This window comes from Telmatherina bonti (assembly GCF_933228915.1).
Source record: "Telmatherina bonti genome assembly, chromosome: 24".
NCBI lineage: Eukaryota > Metazoa > Chordata > Actinopteri > Atheriniformes > Telmatherinidae > Telmatherina > Telmatherina bonti.
In genome coordinates, this window is record NC_136633.1 from 32,211,518 (window position 1) to 32,232,996 (window position 21,479).

Below are 21,479 nucleotides of genomic sequence, written 5' to 3' on the forward strand. Positions count from 1 at the left end.
AGATGTGAACGGAGGTGTGTGTGTGTGAGATGTGAACGGAGGTGTGTGTGTGTGTGATGTGAACGGAGGTGTGTGTGAGATGTGAACGGAGGTGTGTGTGTGTGTGAGATGTGAACGGAGGTGTGTGTGTGTGTGTGTGTGTGATGTGAACGGAGGTGTGTGTGTGAGAGATGTGAACGGAGGTGTGTGTGTGTGTGTGAGAGATGTGAACGGAGGTGTGTGTGTGTGTGAGATGTGAACGGAGGTGTGTGTGTGTGAGATGTGAACGGAGGTGTGTGTGTGTGTGATGTGAACGGAGGTGTGTGTGTGTGTGTGTGAGATGTGAACGGAGGTGTGTGTGTGTGTGAGATGTGAACGGAGGTGTGTGTGTGTGAGATGTGAACGGAGGTGTGTGTGTGTGTGATGTGAACGGAGGTGTGTGTGTGTGTGTGTGATGTGAACGGAGGGTGTGTGTGTGAGAGATGTGAACGGAGGTGTGTGTGTGTGATGTGAACGGAGGTGTGTGTGTGTGTGAGATGTGAACGGAGGTGTGTGTGTGTGAGATGTGAACGGAGGTGTGTGTGTGTGTGTGTGTGAGATGTGAACGGAGGTGTGTGTGTGAGAGATGTGAACGGAGGTGTGTGTGTGTGTGAGATGTGAACGGAGGTGTGTGTGTGAGAGATGTGAACGGAGGTGTGTGTGTGTGAGATGTGAACGGAGGTGTGTGTGTGTGATGTGAACGGAGGTGTGTGTGTGAGATGTGAACGGAGGTGTGTGTGTGTGTGAGATGTGAACGGAGGTGTGTGTGTGTGTGTGTGTGTGTGATGTGAACGGAGGTGTGTGTGTGAGAGATGTGAACGGAGGTGTGTGTGTGTGTGTGAGAGATGTGAACGGAGGTGTGTGTGTGTGTGTGTGTGAGATGTGAACGGAGGTGTGTGTGTGTGTGAGATGTGAACGGAGGTGTGTGTGTGTGTGTGTGAGATGTGAACGGAGGTGTGTGTGTGTGTGTGAGATGTGAACGGAGGTGTGTGTGTGTGAGATGTGAACGGAGGTGTGTGTGTGTGAGAGATGTGAACGGAGGTGTGTGTGTGTGTGAGAGATGTGAACGGAGGTGTGTGTGTGAGAGATGTGAACGGAGGTGTGTGTGTGAGAGATGTGAACGGAGGTGTGTGTGTGTGTGTGTGTGAGATGTGAACGGAGGTGTGTGTGTGAGAGATGTGAACGGAGGTGTGTGTGTGAGAGATGTGAACGGAGGTGTGTGTGTGTGTGTGTGATGTGAACGGAGGTGTGTGTGTGTGAGAGATGTGAACGGAGGTGTGTGTGTGTGTGATGTGAACGGAGGTGTGTGTGTGAGAGATGTGAACGGAGGTGTGTGTGTGTGTGAGATGTGAACGGAGGTGTGTGTGTGTGTGAGAGATGTGAACGGAGGTGTGTGTGTGTGAGAGATGTGAACGGAGGTGTGTGTGTGTGTGAGAGATGTGAACGGAGGTGTGTGTGTGTGTGAGATGTGAACGGAGGTGTGTGTGTGTGAGATGTGAACTGAGGTGTGTGTGTGTGAGATGTGAACGGAGGTGTGTGTGTGTGATGTGAACGGAGGTGTGTGTGTGTGTGTGTGAGATGTGAACGGAGGTGTGTGTGTGTGATGTGAACGGAGGTGTGTGTGTGTGTGTGTGTGAGATGTGAACGGAGGTGTGTGTGTGTGTGTGAGATGTGAACGGAGGTGTGTGTGTGTGTGTGTGTGAGATGTGAACGGAGGTGTGTGTGTGTGATGTGAACGGAGGTGTGTGTGTGTGTGTGTGTGTGATGTGAACGGAGGTGTGTGTGTGTGTGTGAGATGTGAACGGAGGTGTGTGTGTGTGTGTGTGAGATGTGAACGGAGGTGTGTGTGTGTGAGATGTGAACGGAGGTGTGTGTGTGTGTGTGTGAGATGTGAACGGAGGTGTGTGTGTGTGATGTGAACGGAGGTGTGTGTGTGTGTGTGTGTGAGATGTGAACGGAGGTGTGTGTGTGTGTGTGTGAGATGTGAACGGAGGTGTGTGTGTGTGAGATGTGAACGGAGGTGTGTGTGTGTGTGTGTGAGATGTGAACGGAGGTGTGTGTGTGTGTGTGTGAGATGTGAACGGAGGTGTGTGTGTGTGGATGTGAACGGAGGTGTGTGTGTGTGTGAGATGTGAACGGAGGTGTGTGTGAGATGTGAACGGAGGTGTGTGTGTGTGAGATGTGAACGGAGGTGTGTGTGTGTGTGTGTGTGATGTGAACGGAGGTGTGTGTGTGTGTGAGATGTGAACGGAGGTGTGTGTGTGTGTGTGTGTGATGTGAACGGAGGTGTGTGTGTGTGTGTGTGTGATGTGAACGGAGGTGTGTGTGTGTGTGAGATGTGAACGGAGGTGTGTGTGTGTGTGTGTGTGTGATGTGAACGGAGGTGTGTGTGTGTGTGTGTGAGAGATGTGAACGGAGGTGTGTGTGTGTGTGTGTGTGTGATGTGAACGGAGGTGTGTGTGTGTGTGAGATGTGAACGGAGGTGTGTGTGTGTGTGTGTGTGTGATGTGAACGGAGGTGTGTGTGTGTGTGTGTGAGAGATGTGAACGGAGGTGTGTGTGTGTGTGTGAGAGAGATGTGAACGGAGGTGTGTGTGTGTGTGTGTGTGAGATGTGAACGGAGGTGTGTGTGTGTGTGTGTGAGATGTGAACGGAGGTGTGTGTGTGTGTGTGATGTGAACGGAGGTGTGTGTGTGTGTGTGTGAGAGATGTGAACGGAGGTGTGTGTGTGTGAGAGATGTGAACGGAGGTGTGTGTGTGTGTGAGATGTGAACGGAGGTGTGTGTGTGTGAGATGTGAACGGAGGTGTGTGTGTGTGATGTGAACGGAGGTGTGTGTGTGTGATGTGAACGGAGGTGTGTGTGTGTGTGAGATGTGAACGGAGGTGTGTGTGTGTGAGATGTGAACGGAGGTGTGTGTGTGTGAGATGTGAACGGAGGTGTGTGTGTGTGAGATGTGAACGGAGGTGTGTGTGTGTGATGTGAACGGAGGTGTGTGTGTGTGTGTGTGTGATGTGAACGGAGGTGTGTGTGTGTGTGTGTGTGTGTGATGTGAACGGAGGTGTGTGTGTGTGTGTGTGTGTGATGTGAACGGAGGTGTGTGTGTGTGTGTGTGAGAGATGTGAACGGAGGTGTGTGTGTGTGTGATGTGAACGGAGGTGTGTGTGTGTGAGAGATGTGAACGGAGGTGTGTGTGTGTGTGATGTGAACGGAGGTGTGTGTGTGTGTGTGTGTGATGTGAACGGAGGTGTGTGTGTGTGTGAGATGTGAACGGAGGTGTGTGTGTGTGTGAGATGTGAACGGAGGTGTGTGTGTGTGTGTGTGTGATGTGAACGGAGGTGTGTGTGTGTGTGTGTGTGATGTGAACGGAGGTGTGTGTGTGTGTGATGTGAACGGAGGTGTGTGTGTGTGTGATGTGAACGGAGGTGTGTGTGTGTGTGTGATGTGAACGGAGGTGTGTGTGTGTGTGAGATGTGAACGGAGGTGTGTGTGTGTGTGTGTGTGATGTGAACGGAGGTGTGTGTGTGTGTGTGTGTGATGTGAACGGAGGTGTGTGTGTGTGTGATGTGAACGGAGGTGTGTGTGTGTGAGATGTGAACGGAGGTGTGTGTGTGTGTGTGTGTGAGATGTGAACGGAGGTGTGTGTGTGTGTGTGTGTGTGTGAGATGTGAACGGAGGTGTGTGTGTGTGTGTGTGTGATGTGAACGGAGGTGTGTGTGTGAGATGTGAACGGAGGTGTGTGTGTGTGAGATGTGAACTGAGGTGTGTGTGTGTGAGATGTGAACGGAGGTGTGTGTGTGTGTGTGTGAGATGTGAACGGAGGTGTGTGTGTGTGATGTGAACGGAGGTGTGTGTGTGTGTGAGATGTGAACGGAGGTGTGTGTGTGTGAGATGTGAACGGAGGTGTGTGTGTGTGTGTGTGTGATGTGAACGGAGGTGTGTGTGTGTGTGAGATGTGAACGGAGGTGTGTGTGTGTGTGTGTGTGTGATGTGAACGGAGGTGTGTGTGTGTGTGAGATGTGAACGGAGGTGTGTGTGTGTGTGTGATGTGAACGGAGGTGTGTGTGTGTGTGATGTGAACGGAGGTGTGTGTGTGTGTGATGTGAACGGAGGTGTGTGTGTGTGTGTGTGATGTGAACGGAGGTGTGTGTGTGTGATGTGAACGGAGGTGTGTGTGTGTGTGAGATGTGAACGGAGGTGTGTGTGTGTGTGATGTGAACGGAGGTGTGTGTGTGTGTGATGTGAACGGAGGTGTGTGTGTGTGTGTGTGATGTGAACGGAGGTGTGTGTGTGAGAGATGTGAACGGAGGTGTGTGTGTGTGTGAGATGTGAACGGAGGTGTGTGTGTGTGTGTGTGTGTGTGTGATGTGAACGGAGGTGTGTGTGTGTGAGATGTGAACGGAGGTGTGTGTGTGTGTGTGTGTGATGTGAACGGAGGTGTGTGTGTGTGAGATGTGAACGGAGGTGTGTGTGTGTGTGTGTGTGTGAGATGTGAACGGAGGTGTGTGTGAGATGTGAACGGAGGTGTGTGTGTGTGTGTGTGTGATGTGAACGGAGGTGTGTGTGAGATGTGAACGGAGGTGTGTGTGTGTGTGTGTGAGATGTGAACGGAGGTGTGTGTGTGTGTGTGTGAGATGTGAACGGAGGTGTGTGTGAGATGTGAACGGAGGTGTGTGTGTGTGTGTGTGAGATGTGAACGGAGGTGTGTGTGAGATGTGAACGGAGGTGTGTGTGTGTGTGTGTGTGATGTGAACGGAGGTGTGTGTGTGTGTGTGTGAGATGTGAACGGAGGTGTGTGTGTGTGAGATGTGAACGGAGGTGTGTGTGTGTGTGAGATGTGAACGGAGGTGTGTGTGTGTGAGATGTGAACGGAGGTGTGTGTGTGTGTGATGTGAACGGAGGTGTGTGTGTGTGTGATGTGAACGGAGGTGTGTGTGTGTGATGTGAACGGAGGTGTGTGTGTGAGAGATGTGAACGGAGGTGTGTGTGTGTGTGTGTGTGTGATGTGAACGGAGGTGTGTGTGTGTGTGATGTGAACGGAGGTGTGTGTGTGAGAGATGTGAACGGAGGTGTGTGTGTGTGTGTGTGTGATGTGAACGGAGGTGTGTGTGTGTGTGTGTGTGATGTGAACGGAGGTGTGTGTGTGTGTGTGTGAGATGTGAACGGAGGTGTGTGTGTGTGAGATGTGAACGGAGGTGTGTGTGTGTGTGTGTGTGTGTGTGTGATGTGAACGGAGGTGTGTGTGTGTGATGTGAACGGAGGTGTGTGTGTGTGTGTGTGAGATGTGAACGGAGGTGTGTGTGTGTGAGACGTGAACGGAGGTGTGTGTGTGTGTGTGTGAGATGTGAACGGAGGTGTGTGTGTGTGTGATGTGAACGGAGGTGTGTGTGTGTGTGATGTGAACGGAGGTGTGTGTGTGTGATGTGAACGGAGGTGTGTGTGTGTGTGTGTGTGAGATGTGAACGGAGGTGTGTGTGTGTGTGATGTGAACGGAGGTGTGTGTGTGTGTGTGTGTGTGTGTGTGATGTGAACGGAGGTGTGTGTGTGTGTGATGTGAACGGAGGTGTGTGTGTGTGATGTGAACGGAGGTGTGTGTGTGTGTGATGTGAACGGAGGTGTGTGTGTGTGTGTGTGTGTGTGTGTGATGTGAACGGAGGTGTGTGTGTGTGATGTGAACGGAGGTGTGTGTGTGTGATGTGAACGGAGGTGTGTGTGTGTGTGTGTGAGATGTGAACGGAGGTGTGTGTGTGTGTGATGTGAACGGAGGTGTGTGTGTGTGATGTGAACGGAGGTGTGTGTGTGTGATGTGAACGGAGGTGTGTGTGTGTGTGTGTGTGTGATGTGAACGGAGGTGTGTGTGTGTGTGTGTGTGTGATGTGAATGGAGGTGTGTGTGTGAGATGTGAACGGAGGTGTGTGTGTGTGTGTGTGTGATGTGAACGGAGGTGTGTGTGTGTGTGTGATGTGAACGGAGGTGTGTGTGTGTGAGATGTGAACGGAGGTGTGTGTGTGTGTGTGATGTGAACGGAGGTGTGTGTGTGTGTGTGTGTGTGATGTGAATGGAGGTGTGTGTGTGAGATGTGAACGGAGGTGTGTGTGTGTGTGTGTGTGATGTGAACGGAGGTGTGTGTGTGTGTGTGTGTGTGATGTGAACGGAGGTGTGTGTGTGTGTGTGTGTGTGATGTGAATGGAGGTGTGTGTGTGTGATGTGAACGGAGGTGTGTGTGTGTGATGTGAACGGAGGTGTGTGTGTGTGAGATGTGAACGGAGGTGTGTGTGTGTGAGATGTGAACGGAGGTGTGTGTGTGTGTGTGTGATGTGAACGGAGGTGTGTGTGTGTGTGTGTGATGTGAACGGAGGTGTGTGTGTGTGTGTGTGATGTGAACGGAGGTGTGTGTGTGTGTGATGTGAACGGAGGTGTGTGTGTGTGTGTGTGTGTGTGTGATGTGAACGGAGGTGTGTGTGTGTGTGTGTGTGATGTGAACGGAGGTGTGTGTGTGTGATGTGAACGGAGGTGTGTGTGTGTGTGATGTGAAAAGAGGTGTGTGTGTGTGTGAGATGTGAACAGAGGTGTGTGTGTGTGTGTGTGTGATGTGAACGGAGGTGTGTGTGTGTGTGATGTGAACGGAGGTGTGTGTGTGATGTGAACGGAGGTGTGTGTGTGTGTGATGTGAACGGAGGTGTGTGTGTGATGTGAACGGAGGTGTGTGTGTGTGTGTGTGATGTGAACGGAGGTGTGTGTGTGTGTGATGTGAAAAGAGGTGTGTGTGTGTGTGAGATGTGAACAGAGGTGTGTGTGTGTGTGTGTGTGATGTGAACGGAGGTGTGTGTGTGTGTGATGTGAACGGAGGTGTGTGTGTGTGTGTGTGTGATGTGAACGGAGGTGTGTGTGTGTGTGATGTGAACGGAGGTGTGTGTGTGTGTGTGTGTGATGTGAACGGAGGTGTGTGTGTGTGTGTGATGTGAACGGAGGTGTGTGTGTGTGTGATGTGAACGGAGGTGTGTGTGTGTGTGTGTGTGATGTGAACGGAGGTGTGTGTGTGTGTGTGTGATGTGAACGGAGGTGTGTGTGTGTGTGTGATGTGAACGGAGGTGTGTGTGTGTGTGTGATGTGAAAAGAGGTGTGTGTGTGTGTGAGATGTGAACAGAGGTGTGTGTGTGTGTGTGTGTGATGTGAACGGAGGTGTGTGTGTGTGTGATGTGAACAGAGGTGTGTGTGTGTGTGTGTGTGATGTGAACGGAGGTGTGTGTGTGTGATGTGAACGGAGGTGTGTGTGTGTGATGTGAACGGAGGTGTGTGTGTGTGATGTGAACGGAGGTGTGTGTGTGTGTGTGATGTGAACGGAGGTGTGTGTGTGTGTGTGTGTGATGTGAACGGAGGTGTGTGTTTGTGATGTGAACGGAGGTGTGTGTGTGTGATGTGAACGGAGGTGTGTGTGTGTGTTTGTGATGTGAACGGAGGTGTGTGTGTGTGATGTGAACGGAGGTGTGTGTGTGTGATGTGAACGGAGGTGTGTGTGTGTGTGTGTGATGTGAACGGAGGTGTGTGTGTGTGTGTGTGATGTGAACGGAGGTGTGTGTGTGTGTGATGTGAACGGAGGTGTGTGTGTGTGTGTGATGTGAACGGAGGTGTGTGTGTGTGTGAGATGTGAACGGAGGTGTGTGTGTGTGTGAGATGTGAACGGAGGTGTGTGTGTGTGTGTGATGTGAACGGAGGTGTGTGTGTGTGTGATGTGAACGGAGGTGTGTGTGTGTGTGATGTGAACGGAGGTGTGTGTGTGTGTGTGTGTGATGTGAACGGAGGTGTGTGTGTGTGTGTGTGATGTGAACGGAGGTGTGTGTGTGTGTGTGTGATGTGAACGGAGGTGTGTGTGTGTGTGATGTGAACGGAGGTGTGTGTGTGATGTGAACGGAGGTGTGTGTGTGTGTGATGTGAACGGAGGTGTGTGTGTGAGATGTGAACGGAGGTGTGTGTGTGTGTGTGTGATGTGAACGGAGGTGTGTGTGTGTGTGTGTGATGTGAACGGAGGTGTGTGTGTGTGAGATGTGAACGGAGGTGTGTGTGTGTGAGAGATGTGAACGGAGGTGTGTGTGTGTGTGATGTGAACGGAGGTGTGTGTGTGTGAGATGTGAACGGAGGTGTGTGTGTGTGAGAGATGTGAACGGAGGTGTGTGTGTGTGTGAGATGTGAACGGAGGTGTGTGTGTGTGTGATGTGAACGGAGGTGTGTGTGTGTGTGATGTGAACGGAGGTGTGTGTGTGTGTGTGTGATGTGAACGGAGGTGTGTGTGTGATGTGAACGGAGGTGTGTGTGTGTGTGTGTGATGTGAACGGAGGTGTGTGTGTGATGTGAACGGAGGTGTGTGTGTGTGTGATGTGAACGGAGGTGTGTGTGTGTGTGATGTGAACGGAGGTGTGTGTGTGTGTGTGTGATGTGAACGGAGGTGTGTGTGTGTGTGTGTGATGTGAACGGAGGTGTGTGTGTGTGTGATGTGAACGGAGGTGTGTGTGTGATGTGAACGGAGGTGTGTGTGTGTGTGATGTGAACGGAGGTGTGTGTGTGAGATGTGAACGGAGGTGTGTGTGTGTGTGTGTGATGTGAACGGAGGTGTGTGTGTGTGTGTGTGATGTGAACGGAGGTGTGTGTGTGTGAGATGTGAACGGAGGTGTGTGTGTGTGAGAGATGTGAACGGAGGTGTGTGTGTGTGTGAGATGTGAACGGAGGTGTGTGTGTGTGTGATGTGAACGGAGGTGTGTGTGTGTGTGATGTGAACGGAGGTGTGTGTGTGTGTGTGTGATGTGAACGGAGGTGTGTGTGTGTGTGTGTGATGTGAACGGAGGTGTGTGTGTGTGTGATGTGAACGGAGGTGTGTGTGTGTGTGTGTGATGTGAACGGAGGTGTGTGTGTGAGATGTGAACGGAGGTGTGTGTGTGTGTGATGTGAACGGAGGTGTGTGTGTGTGACAGACGTGTGTCGTGTCTTCCAGCCATTCTGCGACGGCGTGTACTACCCGTTCACCAGCGACCCCCGGGGGGCCCGCTCCTCGGCAGGCGTCCCCTCCCTCCTGAACTCCCCGCCCAGCCAGCGCTCCGCGAGCGCCGCCGCCATGACCCCGTCCAGCAGCGTCCCGCCCTTCACGTTCCGCCCCCGCCGGGACAGCGTGGACTGGCGGCGGATCAATGCCGTGGACGTGGACCTGGTGGCGAGCCAGCTGGACGTGGATGCCCTTCAGGAGCTAATGGCCACGGTGACCTTCTGCAGTGTGGGCGGGGAGCGGTGCCCGCGGTGCCAGAACCCGGTGGATCCGGCGCTGGTCAAGCTGCTGCAGCTGGCCCAGCTCACCGTGGAGTGGCTCCTTCACTGCCAGGACGTCCTCAGCCTCAACCTGGCGGCGGCGGAGGAGCGGCTGGCGGCGGCCAGCAGGGAGACCCAGCAGCTGCAGGAGGAGCAGAGGAGGCAGGAGGAGAAGCTGAAGGTGCTGAGCGGCGAGTTGAAGCAGAGGAAGAAGCTGATCCGTACCCAGCAGTCCCTACTGGCGCCACGCCTCCTCAGCAGCCAGAAGGTAACCAGCGCTCCCTCTGGAGGGCGGGGTGGGGGACGCCACTGTTCACCATCCTCACTCTCCAAGCAGCTGCAGCCGCCATGATTACTTCAGCTAACTAAATAATTTCATGATCAATAATATTTATCTTTAAGCTTTATTTTCCTCTCCAAACTGCTCTGTCTGCACGCGCTCAGTAGGGTCGCTCTGTCTGCACGCGCTCAGTAGGGTCGCTCTGTCTGCACGCGCTCAGTAGGGTCGCTCTGTCTGCACGCTCTCAGTAGGGTCGCTCTGTCTGCACGCGCTCAGTAGGGTCGCTCTGTCTGCACGCACTCAGTAGGGTCGCTCTGTCTGCACGCGCTCAGTAGGGTCGCTCTGTCTGCACGCGCTCAGTAGGGTCAGCCGTGGCATCAGTTGAAACAACGCCATGACGGCGAGCCGGCGACAAGAGTTTTATAAAAACGAGAGAAGCGTCTGCAGAACCTATCAGGTGGAGCTTTCCTACATGATGAAGATGACGAGGATGATGATTAGCATCTTCAGAAGAAACACGTTGTGGCTGATTCAGTTTCTGAGTCGCTGCTTAGTAAGCTAACCGGCTAGTTGGCTAAGCAGCTTGTTAGCTAACTGGCTGGTTAGTGAAGTTTATTCTTACATATTCTATACTTTTAATCACAAGTGTAATCTTACATATTATTTTATTTATTATTATTATTATCAGTCAATATATAATCAATGAAATAATACGTAAGATTATACTTGTGAGTTCTGTGTGAAAATTACTGATAACTTACACTCGAGCCATGTGTGTGTAGTTTCTGTGTGTTTTTGCCTGAACATAGCATGTCTGTGTCTGGTCCAAACTGTTTGTCTGTTTTTTCTGCCATTCTTTCACTGCAGTAAATTAGATTTTACACAAACAAGTTGGATGAATGCATGTGAATGGGTCGTGCCCCCACGTTTGTCTACCCCCATACAAGCTTCTAGGCTCTCCTGCGAGTGTCCAGTGTGGTTTCACAAGACGTGGTTTTAATTCTCCACACAATCCAATTAAGTTTACAAAGGAAAGTTTACCCAACCACCCCAGTTTACCCCTCACATGAAGACAGAGATTTCAACTTTAATGGTGCTGTACATCAACCTTCTACTGCAAAGAAACTAGTTCTGTTTGCAGCGGATGTACACAGAGGGTCAATCCTACACCTTTGTAGAATTATCAGGCAAAACTTTGTCTCCAGAAACCAGCCCACATAGTTTCCCCAAAGAATATTGTACATATCTCCCGAGCAGGTCTTGCTGATACCCCTAGCTGCTAAGCTAATACATCAAACGCGAGGGTCCCAGGTTCAGTCTGAAGATCTCGCCTGTCATACGTCAACATACGTCATATGCAAATTCATATGAATGTGTATTTCTGTTGAGAGCGTTGCTCCTTCTGCAGGACTGTGGCCTCCTCCTTATTTGGCCCTAGCGTTGAGTCAGCAGGTGGAGTTCCTGCTAAAGTTGCATTTCCCTGCTCTTCCTCACGGCTTCATAAACCTGCTATTGTCCATTTTCTAAGCAGGTTCTGCTCCTCTCTGTGTGAAAATTACTGATAACTTATACTACAATGTGTGTGTGGTTTCAGTTGAAACATCAGTCCAGCCAACGTCCCTGACTTTTCTCATCAGAAACTCTGTTTCTGCTTCGTCTGTGCTATATTTATGTGCCTGTTTTTACTTCTGTTATAGACTCACATCAGGTCATTATAAAGGAATATATGTATTATATATTGATTCATTATAAATTAAATAATACGGAAGATTATACTTAAGATTAAAATGATAGAAAATGTAAGTATATACTGTGATTAAAAATGAAAGAATATGTCAAATATACTTCATTATCTAACCGGCTAGTTAGCTAACCGGCTTGTTAGCTAAGCAGCTAGTTAGCTGAGCGGATAGTTGGCTGCTAATGCTTGTGTACCGTGTATTGTATCAGGAGCCGACCACGGCTGAAACGCGTAAAGTTGGCTCATTGGTCAGAAACATAATGTCGGCTCGTTGGTCTGAAACATGTAAAGTCGGCTCGTTGGTCAGAAACATGTAAAGTCGGCTCGTTGGTCAGAAACAAGTAAAGTCGGCTCGTTCCTCGGAAACACGTAAATTCAGCCCTTGGTTCGGAAACACGTAGAGTCGGCTGTTTGGTCAGAAACACGTAAAGTCGGCTGTTTGGTCAGAAACGCGTAAAGTCGGCTCGTTGGTCAGAAACGCGTAAAGTCGGCTCGTTGGTCAGAAACGCGTAAAGTCGGCTTGTTGGTCGGAAATACGGAAAGTTTGCCCGTTGGTCGGAAACACATAAATTCAGCCCTTTGTCAGAGACACGTAAAGACAGCTGTTTGGTCAGAAACGCGTAAAGTTGGCTCGTTGGTCAGAAACGCGTAACGTCAGCTCGTTGGTCAGAAACGCATAACGTAGGCTCGTCGGTCAGAAACGCGTAACGTCGGCTCGTTGGTGAGAAACGCGTAACGTCAGCTCGTTGGTCAGAAACACCTAAAGTCAGCTCGTTGGTCAGAAACGCGTAACGTCAGCTCGTTGGTCTGAAACGCATAACGTCAGCTCGTTGGTCAGAAACACGTAACGTCAGCTCGTTGGTCAGAAACACGTAAAGTCAGCTCGTTGGTCAGAAACGCGTAACGTCAGCTCGTTGGTCAGAAACGCGTAACGTCAGCTCGTTGGTCAGAAACGCGTAACGTCAGCTCGTTGGTCAGAAACGCGTAACGTTGGGTTGTTGGTCAGAAACGTGTAAAGTTGGCTCGTTGGTCGGAAACTTGTAAAGTCGGGCCGTTGGTCGGAAACACGTAAATTCAGCCCTTGGTTGGAAACACGTAAAGTCAGCTGTTTGGTCACAAACGCGTAACGTCAGCTCGTTGGTCAGAAACACGTAAAGCCGGCTCGTTGGTCGGAAACACGTAAAGTCAGCTGTTTGGTCAGAAACGCGTAACGTCAGCTCGTTGGTCAGAAACGCGTAACGTCAGGTCGTTGGTCAGAAACGTGTAACGTCAGCTCGTTGGTCAGAAACGTGTAACGTCAGCTCGTTGGTCAGAAACGCGTAACGTCGGCTCGTTGGTCAGAAACGCATAACGTCAGCTCGTTGGTCAGAAACGCATAACGCCAGCTCGTTGGTCAGAAACGCGTAACGTCGGCTCGTTGGTCAGAAACGCGTAACGTCTGCTCGTTGGTCAGAAATGCGTAACGTCGGCTCGTTGGTCAGAAACGCTTAAAGTCGGGCCGTTGGTCAGAAACGTGTAACGTCAGCTCGTTGGTCAGAAACGCGTAACGTCAGCTCGTTGGTCAGAAACGTGTAACGTCAGCTCGTTGGTCAAAAAGGCGTAAAGTCAGCTCGTTGGTCAGAAACGTGTAAAGTGGGCTTTTGGTCAGAAACGCGTAAAGCCGGCTCGTTGGTCGGAAACGCGTAAAGTCGGCTCGTTGGTCGGAAACACGTAAAGACAGCTGTTTGGTCAGAAACGCGTAACGTCAGCTCGTTGGTCAGAAACGCGTAACGTCAGCTCGTTGGTCAGAAACACGTAAATTCAGCCCTTGGTTGGAAACACGTGAAGTCAGCTGTTTGGTCGGAAACGCGTAAAGTTGGCTCGTTGGTCAGAAACGTGTAAAGTGGGCTTTTGGTCAGAAACACGTAAAGCCGGCTCGTTGGTCGGAAACGCGTAAAGTCGGCTCGTTGGTCAGAAACACGTAAAGACAGCTGTTTGGTCAGAAACGCGTAACGTCAGCTCGTTGGTCAGAAACGCGTAACGTCGGCTCGTTGGTCAGAAACGCGTTACGTCAGCTCGTTGGTCAGAAACGTGTAACGTCAGCTCGTATGTCAGAAACGCGTAACGTCAGCTCGTTGGTCAGAAACGCGTAACGTCAGCTCGTTGGTCAAAAAGGCGTAAAGTCAGCTCGTTGGTCAGAAACACGTAAAGTCGGCTCGTTGGTCAGAAACGTGTAAAGTGGGCTTTTGGTCAGAAACACGTAAAGCCGGCTCGTTGGTCGGAAACACGTAAAGACAGCTGTTTGGTCAGAAACGCGTAACGTCAGCTCGTTGGTCAGAAACGCGTAACGTCAGCTCGTTGGTCAGAAACACGTAAATTCAGCCCTTGGTTGGAAACACGTGAAGTCAGCTGTTTGGTCGGAAACGCGTAAAGTTGGCTCGTTGGTCAGAAACGTGTAAAGTGGGCTTTTGGTCAGAAACACGTAAAGCCGGCTCGTTGGTCGGAAACGCGTAAAGTCGGCTCGTTGGTCAGAAACACGTAAAGACAGCTGTTTGGTCAGAAACGCGTAACGTCAGCTCGTTGGTCAGAAACGCGTAACGTCAGCTCGTTGGTCAGAAACACGTAACGTCGGCTCGTTGGTCAGAAACGTGTAACGTCAGCTCTTTGGTCAGAAACGCGTAAAGTCAGCTCATTGGTCTGAAACGCGTAACGTCAGCTCGTTGGTCAGAAACGCGTAACGTCAGCTCGTTGGTCAAAAAGGCGTAAAGTCAGCTCGTTGGTCAGAAACACGTAAAGTCAGCTCGTTGGTCAGAAACACATAATGTCAGCTCGTTGGTCAGAAACGCGTTACGTCAGCTCGTTGGTCAGAAACGTGTAACGTCAGCTCGTTGGTCAGAAACACGTAACGTCGGCTCGTTGGTCAGAAACGCGTAACGTCAGCTCGTTGGTCTGAAACGCGTAACGTCAGCTCGTTGGTCTGAAACGCGTAACGTCAGCTCGTTGGTCAGAAACGTGTAACGTCAGTTCGTTGGTCAGAAACACGTAAAGTCAGCTGTTTGGTCAGAAACGCGTAACGTCAGCTCGTTGGTCAGAAACGCGTAACGTCAGCTCGTTGGTCAGAAACGCACAACGTCAGCTCGTTGGTCAGAAACGCGTAACGTCAGCTCGTTGGTCAGAAACGCACAACGTCAGCTCGTTGGTCGGAAACGCGTAACGTCAGCTCGTTGGTCAGAAACGCGTAACGTCAGCTCGTTGGTCAGAAACGCATAACGTCAGCTCGTTGGTCAGAAACGTGTAACGTCAGCTCGTTGGTCAGAAACGCACAACGTCAGCTCGTTGGTCAGAAACGCTTAAAGTCGGGCCGTTGGTCAGAAACGCGTAACGTCGGCTCGTTGGTCAGAAACGCGTAACGTCAGCTCGTTGGTCAGAAACGCGTAACGTCAGCTCGTTGGTCAGAAACGCTTAAAGTCGGCTCGTTGGGCAGAAACGCATAACGTCAGCTCGTTGGTCAGAAACGCGTAACGTCGGCTCGTTGGTCAGAAACGCTTAAAGTCGGGCCGTTGGTCAGAAACGCGTAACGTCGGCTCGTTGGTCAGAAACGCGTAACGTCAGCTCGTTGGTCAGAAACGCGTAACGTCAGCTCGTTGGTCAGAAACGCGTAACGTCAGCTCGTTGGTCAGAAACGCGTAAAGTCGGCTCGTTGGTCAGAAACGCGTAACGTCGGCTCGTTGGTCAGAAACGCTTAAAGTCGGCTCGTTGGTCAGAAACGCATAACGTCGGCTCGTTGGTCAGAAACGCATAACGTCAGCTCGTTGGTCAGAAACGCGTAACGTCAGCTCGTTGGTCAGAAACGCGTAACGTCAGCTCGTTGGTCAGAAACGCGTAACGTCGGCTCGTTGGTCAGAAACGCTTAAAGTCGGGCTGTTGGTCAGAAACGTGTAACGTCAGCTCGTTGGTCAGAAACGCGTAACGTCAGCTCGTTGGTCAGAAACGCGTAACGTCAGCTCGTTGGTCAGAAACGCGTAACGTCGGCTCGTTGGTCAGAAACGCGTAACGTCGGCTCGTTGGTCAGAAACGCTTAAAGTCGGGCCGTTGGTGGGAAACGTGTAACGTCAGCTCGTTGGTCAGAAACGCATAACGTCAGCTCGTTGGTCAGAAACGCGTAACGTCAGCTCGTTGGTCAGAAACGCGTAACGTCGGCTCGTTGGTCAGAAACGCGTAACGTCGGCTCGTTGGTCAGAAACGCTTAAAGTCGGGCCGTTGGTGGGAAACGTGTAACGTCGGCTCGTTGGTCAGAAACGCGTAACGTCGGCTCGTTGGTCAGAAACGCGTAACGTCGGCTCGTTGGTCAGAAACGCGTAACGTCAGCTCGTTGGTCAGAAACGCTTAAAGTCGGGCTGTTGGTGGGAAACGTGTAACGTCTGCTCGTTGGTCAGAAACGCGTAACGTCAGCTCGTTGGTCAGAAACGCGTAACGTCAGCTCGTTGGTCAGAAACGCGTAACGTCAGCTCGTTGGTCAGAAACGCGTTGCGTCAGCTCGTTGGTCAGAAACGTGTAACGTCAGCTCGTTGGTCAGAAACGCTTAAAGTCGGGCCGTTGGTGGGAAACGTGTAACGTCAGCTCGTTGGTCAGAAACGCGTAACGTCAGCTCGTTGGTCAGAAACGCGTAACGTCAGCTCGTTGGTCAGAAACGCACAACGTCAGCTCGTTGGTCAGAAACGCGTAACGTCGGCTCGTTGGTCAGAAACGCGTAACGTCAGCTCGTTGGTCAGAAACGCGTAACGTCGGCTCGTTGGTCAGAAACGCGTAACGTCAGCTCGTTGGTCAGAAACGCGTAACGTCAGCTCGTTGGTCAGAAACGCGTTACGTCAGCTCGTTGGTCAGAAACGCACAACGTCAGCTCGTTGGTCAGAAACGCGTAACGTCGGCTCGTTGGTCAGAAACGCGTAACGTCAGCTCGTTGGTCAGAAACGCGTAACGTCGGCTCGTTGGTCAGAAACGCGTAACGTCGGCTCGTTGGTCAGAAACGTGTAACGTCAGCTCGTTGGTCAGAAACGCTTAAAGTCGGGCCGTTGGTGGGAAACGTGTAACGTCAGCTCGTTGGTCAGAAACGCGTAACGTCAGCTCGTTGGTCAGAAACGCGTAACGTCAGCTCGTTGGTCAGAAACGCGTAACGTCAGCTCGTTGGTCAGAAACGCACAACGTCAGCTCGTTGGTCAGAAACGCGTAACGTCGGCTCGTTGGTCAGAAACGCGTAACGTCAGCTCGTTGGTCAGAAACGCGTAACGTCGGCTCGTTGGTCAGAAACGCGTAACGTCGGCTCGTTGGTCAGAAACGCGTAACGTCAGCTCGTTGGTCAGAAACGCGTAACGTCGGCTCGTTGGTCAGAAACGCGTAACGTCAGCTCGTTGGTCAGAAACGCGTAACGTCAGCTCGTTGGTCAGAAACGCGTAACGTCGGCTCGTTGGTCAGAAACGCGTAACGTCGGCTCGTTGGTCAGAAACGCGTAACGTCAGCTCGTTGGTCAGAAACGCGTAACGTCGGCTCGTTGGTCAGAAACACGTAAAGTCGGCTCGTTGGTCAGAAACACGTAAAGTCAGCTCGTTGGTCAGAAACGCGTAACGTCGGCTCGTTGGTCAGAAACGCGTAATGTCGGCTCGTTGGTCAGAAACGCGTAACGTCGGCTCGTTGGTCAGAAACACGTAAAGTCGGCTCGTTGGTCAGAAACACGTAAAGTCAGCTCGTTGGTCAGAAACGCGTAACGTCGGCTCGTTGGTCAGAAACGCGTAACGTCGGCTCGTTGGTCAGAAACGCGTAACGTCGGCTCGTTGGTCAGAAACACGTAAAGTCGGCTCGTTGGTCAGAAACACGAAACCCTGCAGGCTGGAAGCTGATGATGTCACAGCAGCTGCATGCTGTTGTCATCAGATCCCGTCTGTTCCACCAGATCAGTGGCGATGTGTCGGTAGTCAGACAGATGCATGTGGAATCCCTAACCCTGATCGGACATTAGGGTTAGGGCTTCCACATGCGTCAGACGATGCAGGAGGAGGTGAAACGGTGGAACTAAGGAGGAAAATGCTCCTCATGGAGGTGATGAACTTAACCATGTCTCTCCTCTTCTTCTCTCCAGTGTCGACATTGTGACAAATCTTTCCTGAATTCCTCCTTCCTGCAGAACCACATGCAGCGTCGGCACCCGGACCAGTACCACACCCGTAAGTCAGCTCCTCCTGCAGGGAGCAGCTCCTCTGCTGCAGGAGGAGGATAACCGTCCTGTCTCTCCTCCTCCTGGCAGAGCTGCAGAGTGAGGAGGAGAAGACGTCTCTGATTGACCGTCTGAAGGAGGAGATCAGGAACCTGAAGGAGCAGATGGTCTCGGTCCAGGTGGGACGGCTTTTCTCTGGAGGACTCCTGCAGGTCTTCCTGTCTTTCATGCCTTTCTTTACGTGTGCAACCTCAGGAGAAGGAGCAGCAGTCCATGCAGAAGGAGGTGCAGAGGGAGCTGGAGCGGTTCAGGACGGACGAGCTGGTCCGCATGGACCGGAAGATCGAGGACAGCCGGGACGGCATCCGCAGGGAGATGGAGTCCCTGTATGCCAGGAACATACAGGCTCTCAATGTATGAAGACGATCTCCTCCTGCTCCTCCTGGTTCTTCTCCTCCTGCTGCTTCTCCTCCTGCTTCTCCTGCTGCTTCTCCTCCTGCTTCTCCTGCTTCTTCTCCTCCTGCTTCTCCTCCTCCTCCTCCTTCTCCTCCTCTTCCATCTTCTCCTCGTTCTCCTCCTCTGCTTGTCAGCAGGACAGCATTATTTTCCTCTGCAGCTGTAATGATGTTTACCGTCTTGGTCAGCATCGAACGCGTGGCCCCTCGCGGCCCCTCGCGACCCCGCGTAGCCCCGTGTGGTCCCGTGTAACCCCTCGCGACCCCGCGTAGCCCCGCGTGGTCCCGTGTAACCCCTCGCGGCCCCTCGCGACCCCGCGTAGCCCCGCGTGGTCCCGTGTAACCCCTCGCGGCCCCTCGCGACCCCGCGTAGCCCCGCGTGGTCCCGTGTAACCCCTCGCGGCCCCTCGCGACCCCGCGTAGCCCCGCGTGGTCCCGTGTAACCCCTCGCGGCCCCTCGCGACCCCGCGTAGCCCCGCGTGGTCCCGTGTAACCCCTCGCGACCCCGCGTAGCCCCGCGTGGTCCCGTGTAACCCCTCGCGACCCCGCGTAGCCCCGCGTGGTCCCGTGTAACCCCTCGCGACCCCGCGTAGCCCCGCGTGGTCCCGTGTAACCCCTCGCGACCCCGCGTAGCCCCGCGTGGTCCCGTGTAACCCCTCGCGGCCCCGCGTAGCCCCGCGTGGTCCCGTGTAACCCCTCGCGGCCCCGCGTAGCCCCGCGTGGTCCCGTGTAACCCCTCGCGGCCCCTCGCGACCCCGCGTAGCCCCGCGTGGTCCCGTGTAACCCCTCGCGGCCCCTCGCGACCCCGCGTGGTCCCGTGTAACCCCTCGCGACCCCGCGTAGCCCCGCGTGGTCCCGTGTAACCCCTCGCGACCCCGCGTAGCCCCGCGTGGTCCCGTGTAACCCCTCGCGACCCCGCGTAGCCCCGCGTGGTCCCGTGTAACCCCTCGCGACCCCGCGTAGCCCCGCGTGGTCCCGTGTAACCCCTCGCGACCCCGCGTAGCCCCGCGTGGTCCCGTGTAACCCCTCGCGGCCCCTCACGACCCCGCGTAGCCCCACGTGGTCCCGTGTAACCCCTCGGGGTCCCGTGTAACCCCTCGCGGCCCCTCACGACCCCGCGTAGCCCCACGTGGTCCCGTGTAACCCCTCGTGACCCCTCGCGACTCGTCATGGCACCATGTAACCCCTCGTGGCCCCGTTTCACTCCTTGCGGCCCCTCGTGGTCCCATGTGACCCCGTGTGACCCCTCGCGGCCCCTCGTCGTGACCCCGTGTGACCCCGTGTAACCCCATGAAACACCTCGCGGCCCCTCGTCGTGGCCCCGTGTGACCCCACTTGACCCCGTATGGCGCAGCGGATGACGTGATGTTTCACGAACAGGAAGTGAACCAGAAGCCTCAGGACGCCGTCGTCTGTCGGCCGGAGAGAGACGTCTACCTGCAGTCCGTCCACCAGATGGAGACCCTGATGAAGGAGCAGGTGAGGAGGAGCTGAATGAATGACAGGAGGAGCAGCTGAATGAATGACAGGAGGAGGAGCTGAATGAATGACAGGAGGAGGAGCTGAATGAATGACAGGAGGAGGTGCTGAATGAATGACAGGAGGAGGAGCTGAATGAATGACAGGAGGAGGTGCTGAATGAATGACAGGAGGAGGTGCTGAATGAATGACAGGAGGAGGAGCTGAATGAATAACAGGAGGAGGAGCTGATTGAATGACAGGAGGAGGTGCTGAATGAATGACAGGAGGAGGAGCTGAATGAATGACAGGAGGAGGTGCTGAATGAATGACAGGAGGAGGAGCTGAATGAATGACAGGAGGAGGTGCTGAATGAATGACAGGAGGAGGAGCTGAATGAATGACAGGAGGAGGTGCTGAATGAATGACAGGAGGAGGAGCTGAATGAATGACAGGAGGAGGTGCTGAATGAATGACAGGAGGAGGTGCTGAATGAATGACAGGAGGAGGTGCTGAATGAATGACAGGAGGAGGTGCTGAATGAATGACAGGAGGAGGAGCTGAATGAATGACAGGAGGAGGTGCTGAATGAATGACAGGAGGAGGTGCTGAATGAATGACAGGAGGAGGTGCTGAATGAATGACAGGAGGAGGAGCTGAATGAATGACAGGAGGAGGAGCTGAATGAATGACAGGAGGAGGTGCTGAATGAATGACAGGAGGAGGAGCTGAATGAATGACAGGAGGAGGTGCTGAATGAATGACAGGAGGAGGAGCTGAATGAATGACAGGAGGAGGTGCTGAATGAATGACAGGAGGAGGAGCTGAATGAATGACAGGAGGAGGTGCTGAATGAATGACAGGAGGAGGTGCTGAATGAATGACAGGAGGAGGTGCTGAATGAATGACAGGAGGAGGAGCTGAATGAATGACAGGAGGAGGAGCTGAATGAATAACAGGAGGAGGAGCTGATTGAATGACAGGAGGAGGTGCTGAATGAATGACAGGAGGAGGAGCTGAATGAATGACAGGAGGAGGTGCTGAATGAATGACAGGAGGAGGAGCTGAATGAATGACAGGAGGAGGTGCTGAATGAATGACAGGAGGAGGAGCTGAATGAATGACAGGAGGAGGTGCTGAATGAATGACAGGAGGAGGAGCTGAATGAATGACAGGAGGAGGTGCTGAATGAATGACAGGAGGAGGTGCTGAATGAATGACAGGAGGAGGAGCTGAATGAATGACAGGAGGAGGTGCTGAATGAATGACAGGAGGAGGTGCTGAATGAATGACAGGAGGAGGAGCTGAATGAATGACAGGAGGAGGTGCTGAATGAATGACAGGAGGAGGTGCTGAATGAATGACAGGAGGAGGAGCTGAATGAATGACAGGAGGAGGTGCTGAATGAATGACAGGAGGAGGTGCTGAATGAATGACAGGAGGAGGAGCTGAATGAATGACAGGAGGAGGTGCTGAATGAATGACAGGAGGAGGTGCTGAATGAATGACAGGAGGAGGTGCTGAATGAATGACAGGAGGAGGAGCTGAATGAATGACAGGAGGAGGAGCTGAATGAATGACAGGAGGAGGTGCTGAATGAATGACAGGAGGAGGAGCTGAATGAATGACAGGAGGAGGAGCTGAATGAATGACAGGAGGAGGTGCTGAATGAATGACAGGAGGAGGTGCTGAATGAATGACAGGAGGAGGAGCTGAATGAATGACAGGAGGAGGTGCTGAATGAATGACAGGAGGAGGTGCTGAATGAATGACAGGAGGAGGTGCTGAATGAATGACAGGAGGAGGTGCTGAATGAATGACAGGAGGAGGTGCTGAATGAATGACAGGAGGAGGAGCTGAATGAATGACAGGAGGAGGAGCTGAATGAATGACAGGAGGAGGTGCTGAATGAATGACAGGAGGAGGAGCTGAATGAATGACAGGAGGAGGTGCTGAATGAATGACAGGAGGAGGAGCTGAATGAATGACAGGAGGAGGAGCTGAATGAATGACAGGAGGAGGTGCTGAATGAATGACAGGAGGAGGAG

At 52.7% G+C, this 21,479-nt stretch overlaps 2 protein-coding genes across 4 annotated transcripts in view; both read left to right on the forward strand.

The window, feature by feature from the left end:
• The window catches only part of LOC306774178 (uncharacterized protein), a gene marked incomplete at its 5' end in the record, with an annotated part of 644,048 nt that overhangs the window by 75,745 nt on the left and 546,824 nt on the right, over positions 1–21,479 (forward strand). The gene's annotated exons all lie outside the window — the stretch shown is intronic.
• Positions 9,008–21,479, forward strand: part of dzip1 (DAZ interacting zinc finger protein 1) — a 37,563-nt gene continuing 25,091 nt past the window's right edge. The window contains exons 1-5 of one of the 3 annotated variants that reach the window (XM_079263735.1): positions 9,008–9,578; positions 17,444–17,528; positions 17,609–17,697; positions 17,774–17,932; positions 19,354–19,452. In XM_079263735.1, coding sequence (XP_079119861.1) covers positions 9,123–9,578; positions 17,444–17,528; positions 17,609–17,697; positions 17,774–17,932; positions 19,354–19,452 — 888 coding nt within the window. In that variant the 5' untranslated portion in view covers positions 9,008–9,122. The remainder of the gene's footprint in view (positions 9,579–17,443; positions 17,529–17,608; positions 17,698–17,773; positions 17,933–19,353; positions 19,453–21,479) is intronic. The other 2 variants (XM_079263736.1, XM_079263737.1) reach the window with 2 other exon arrangements.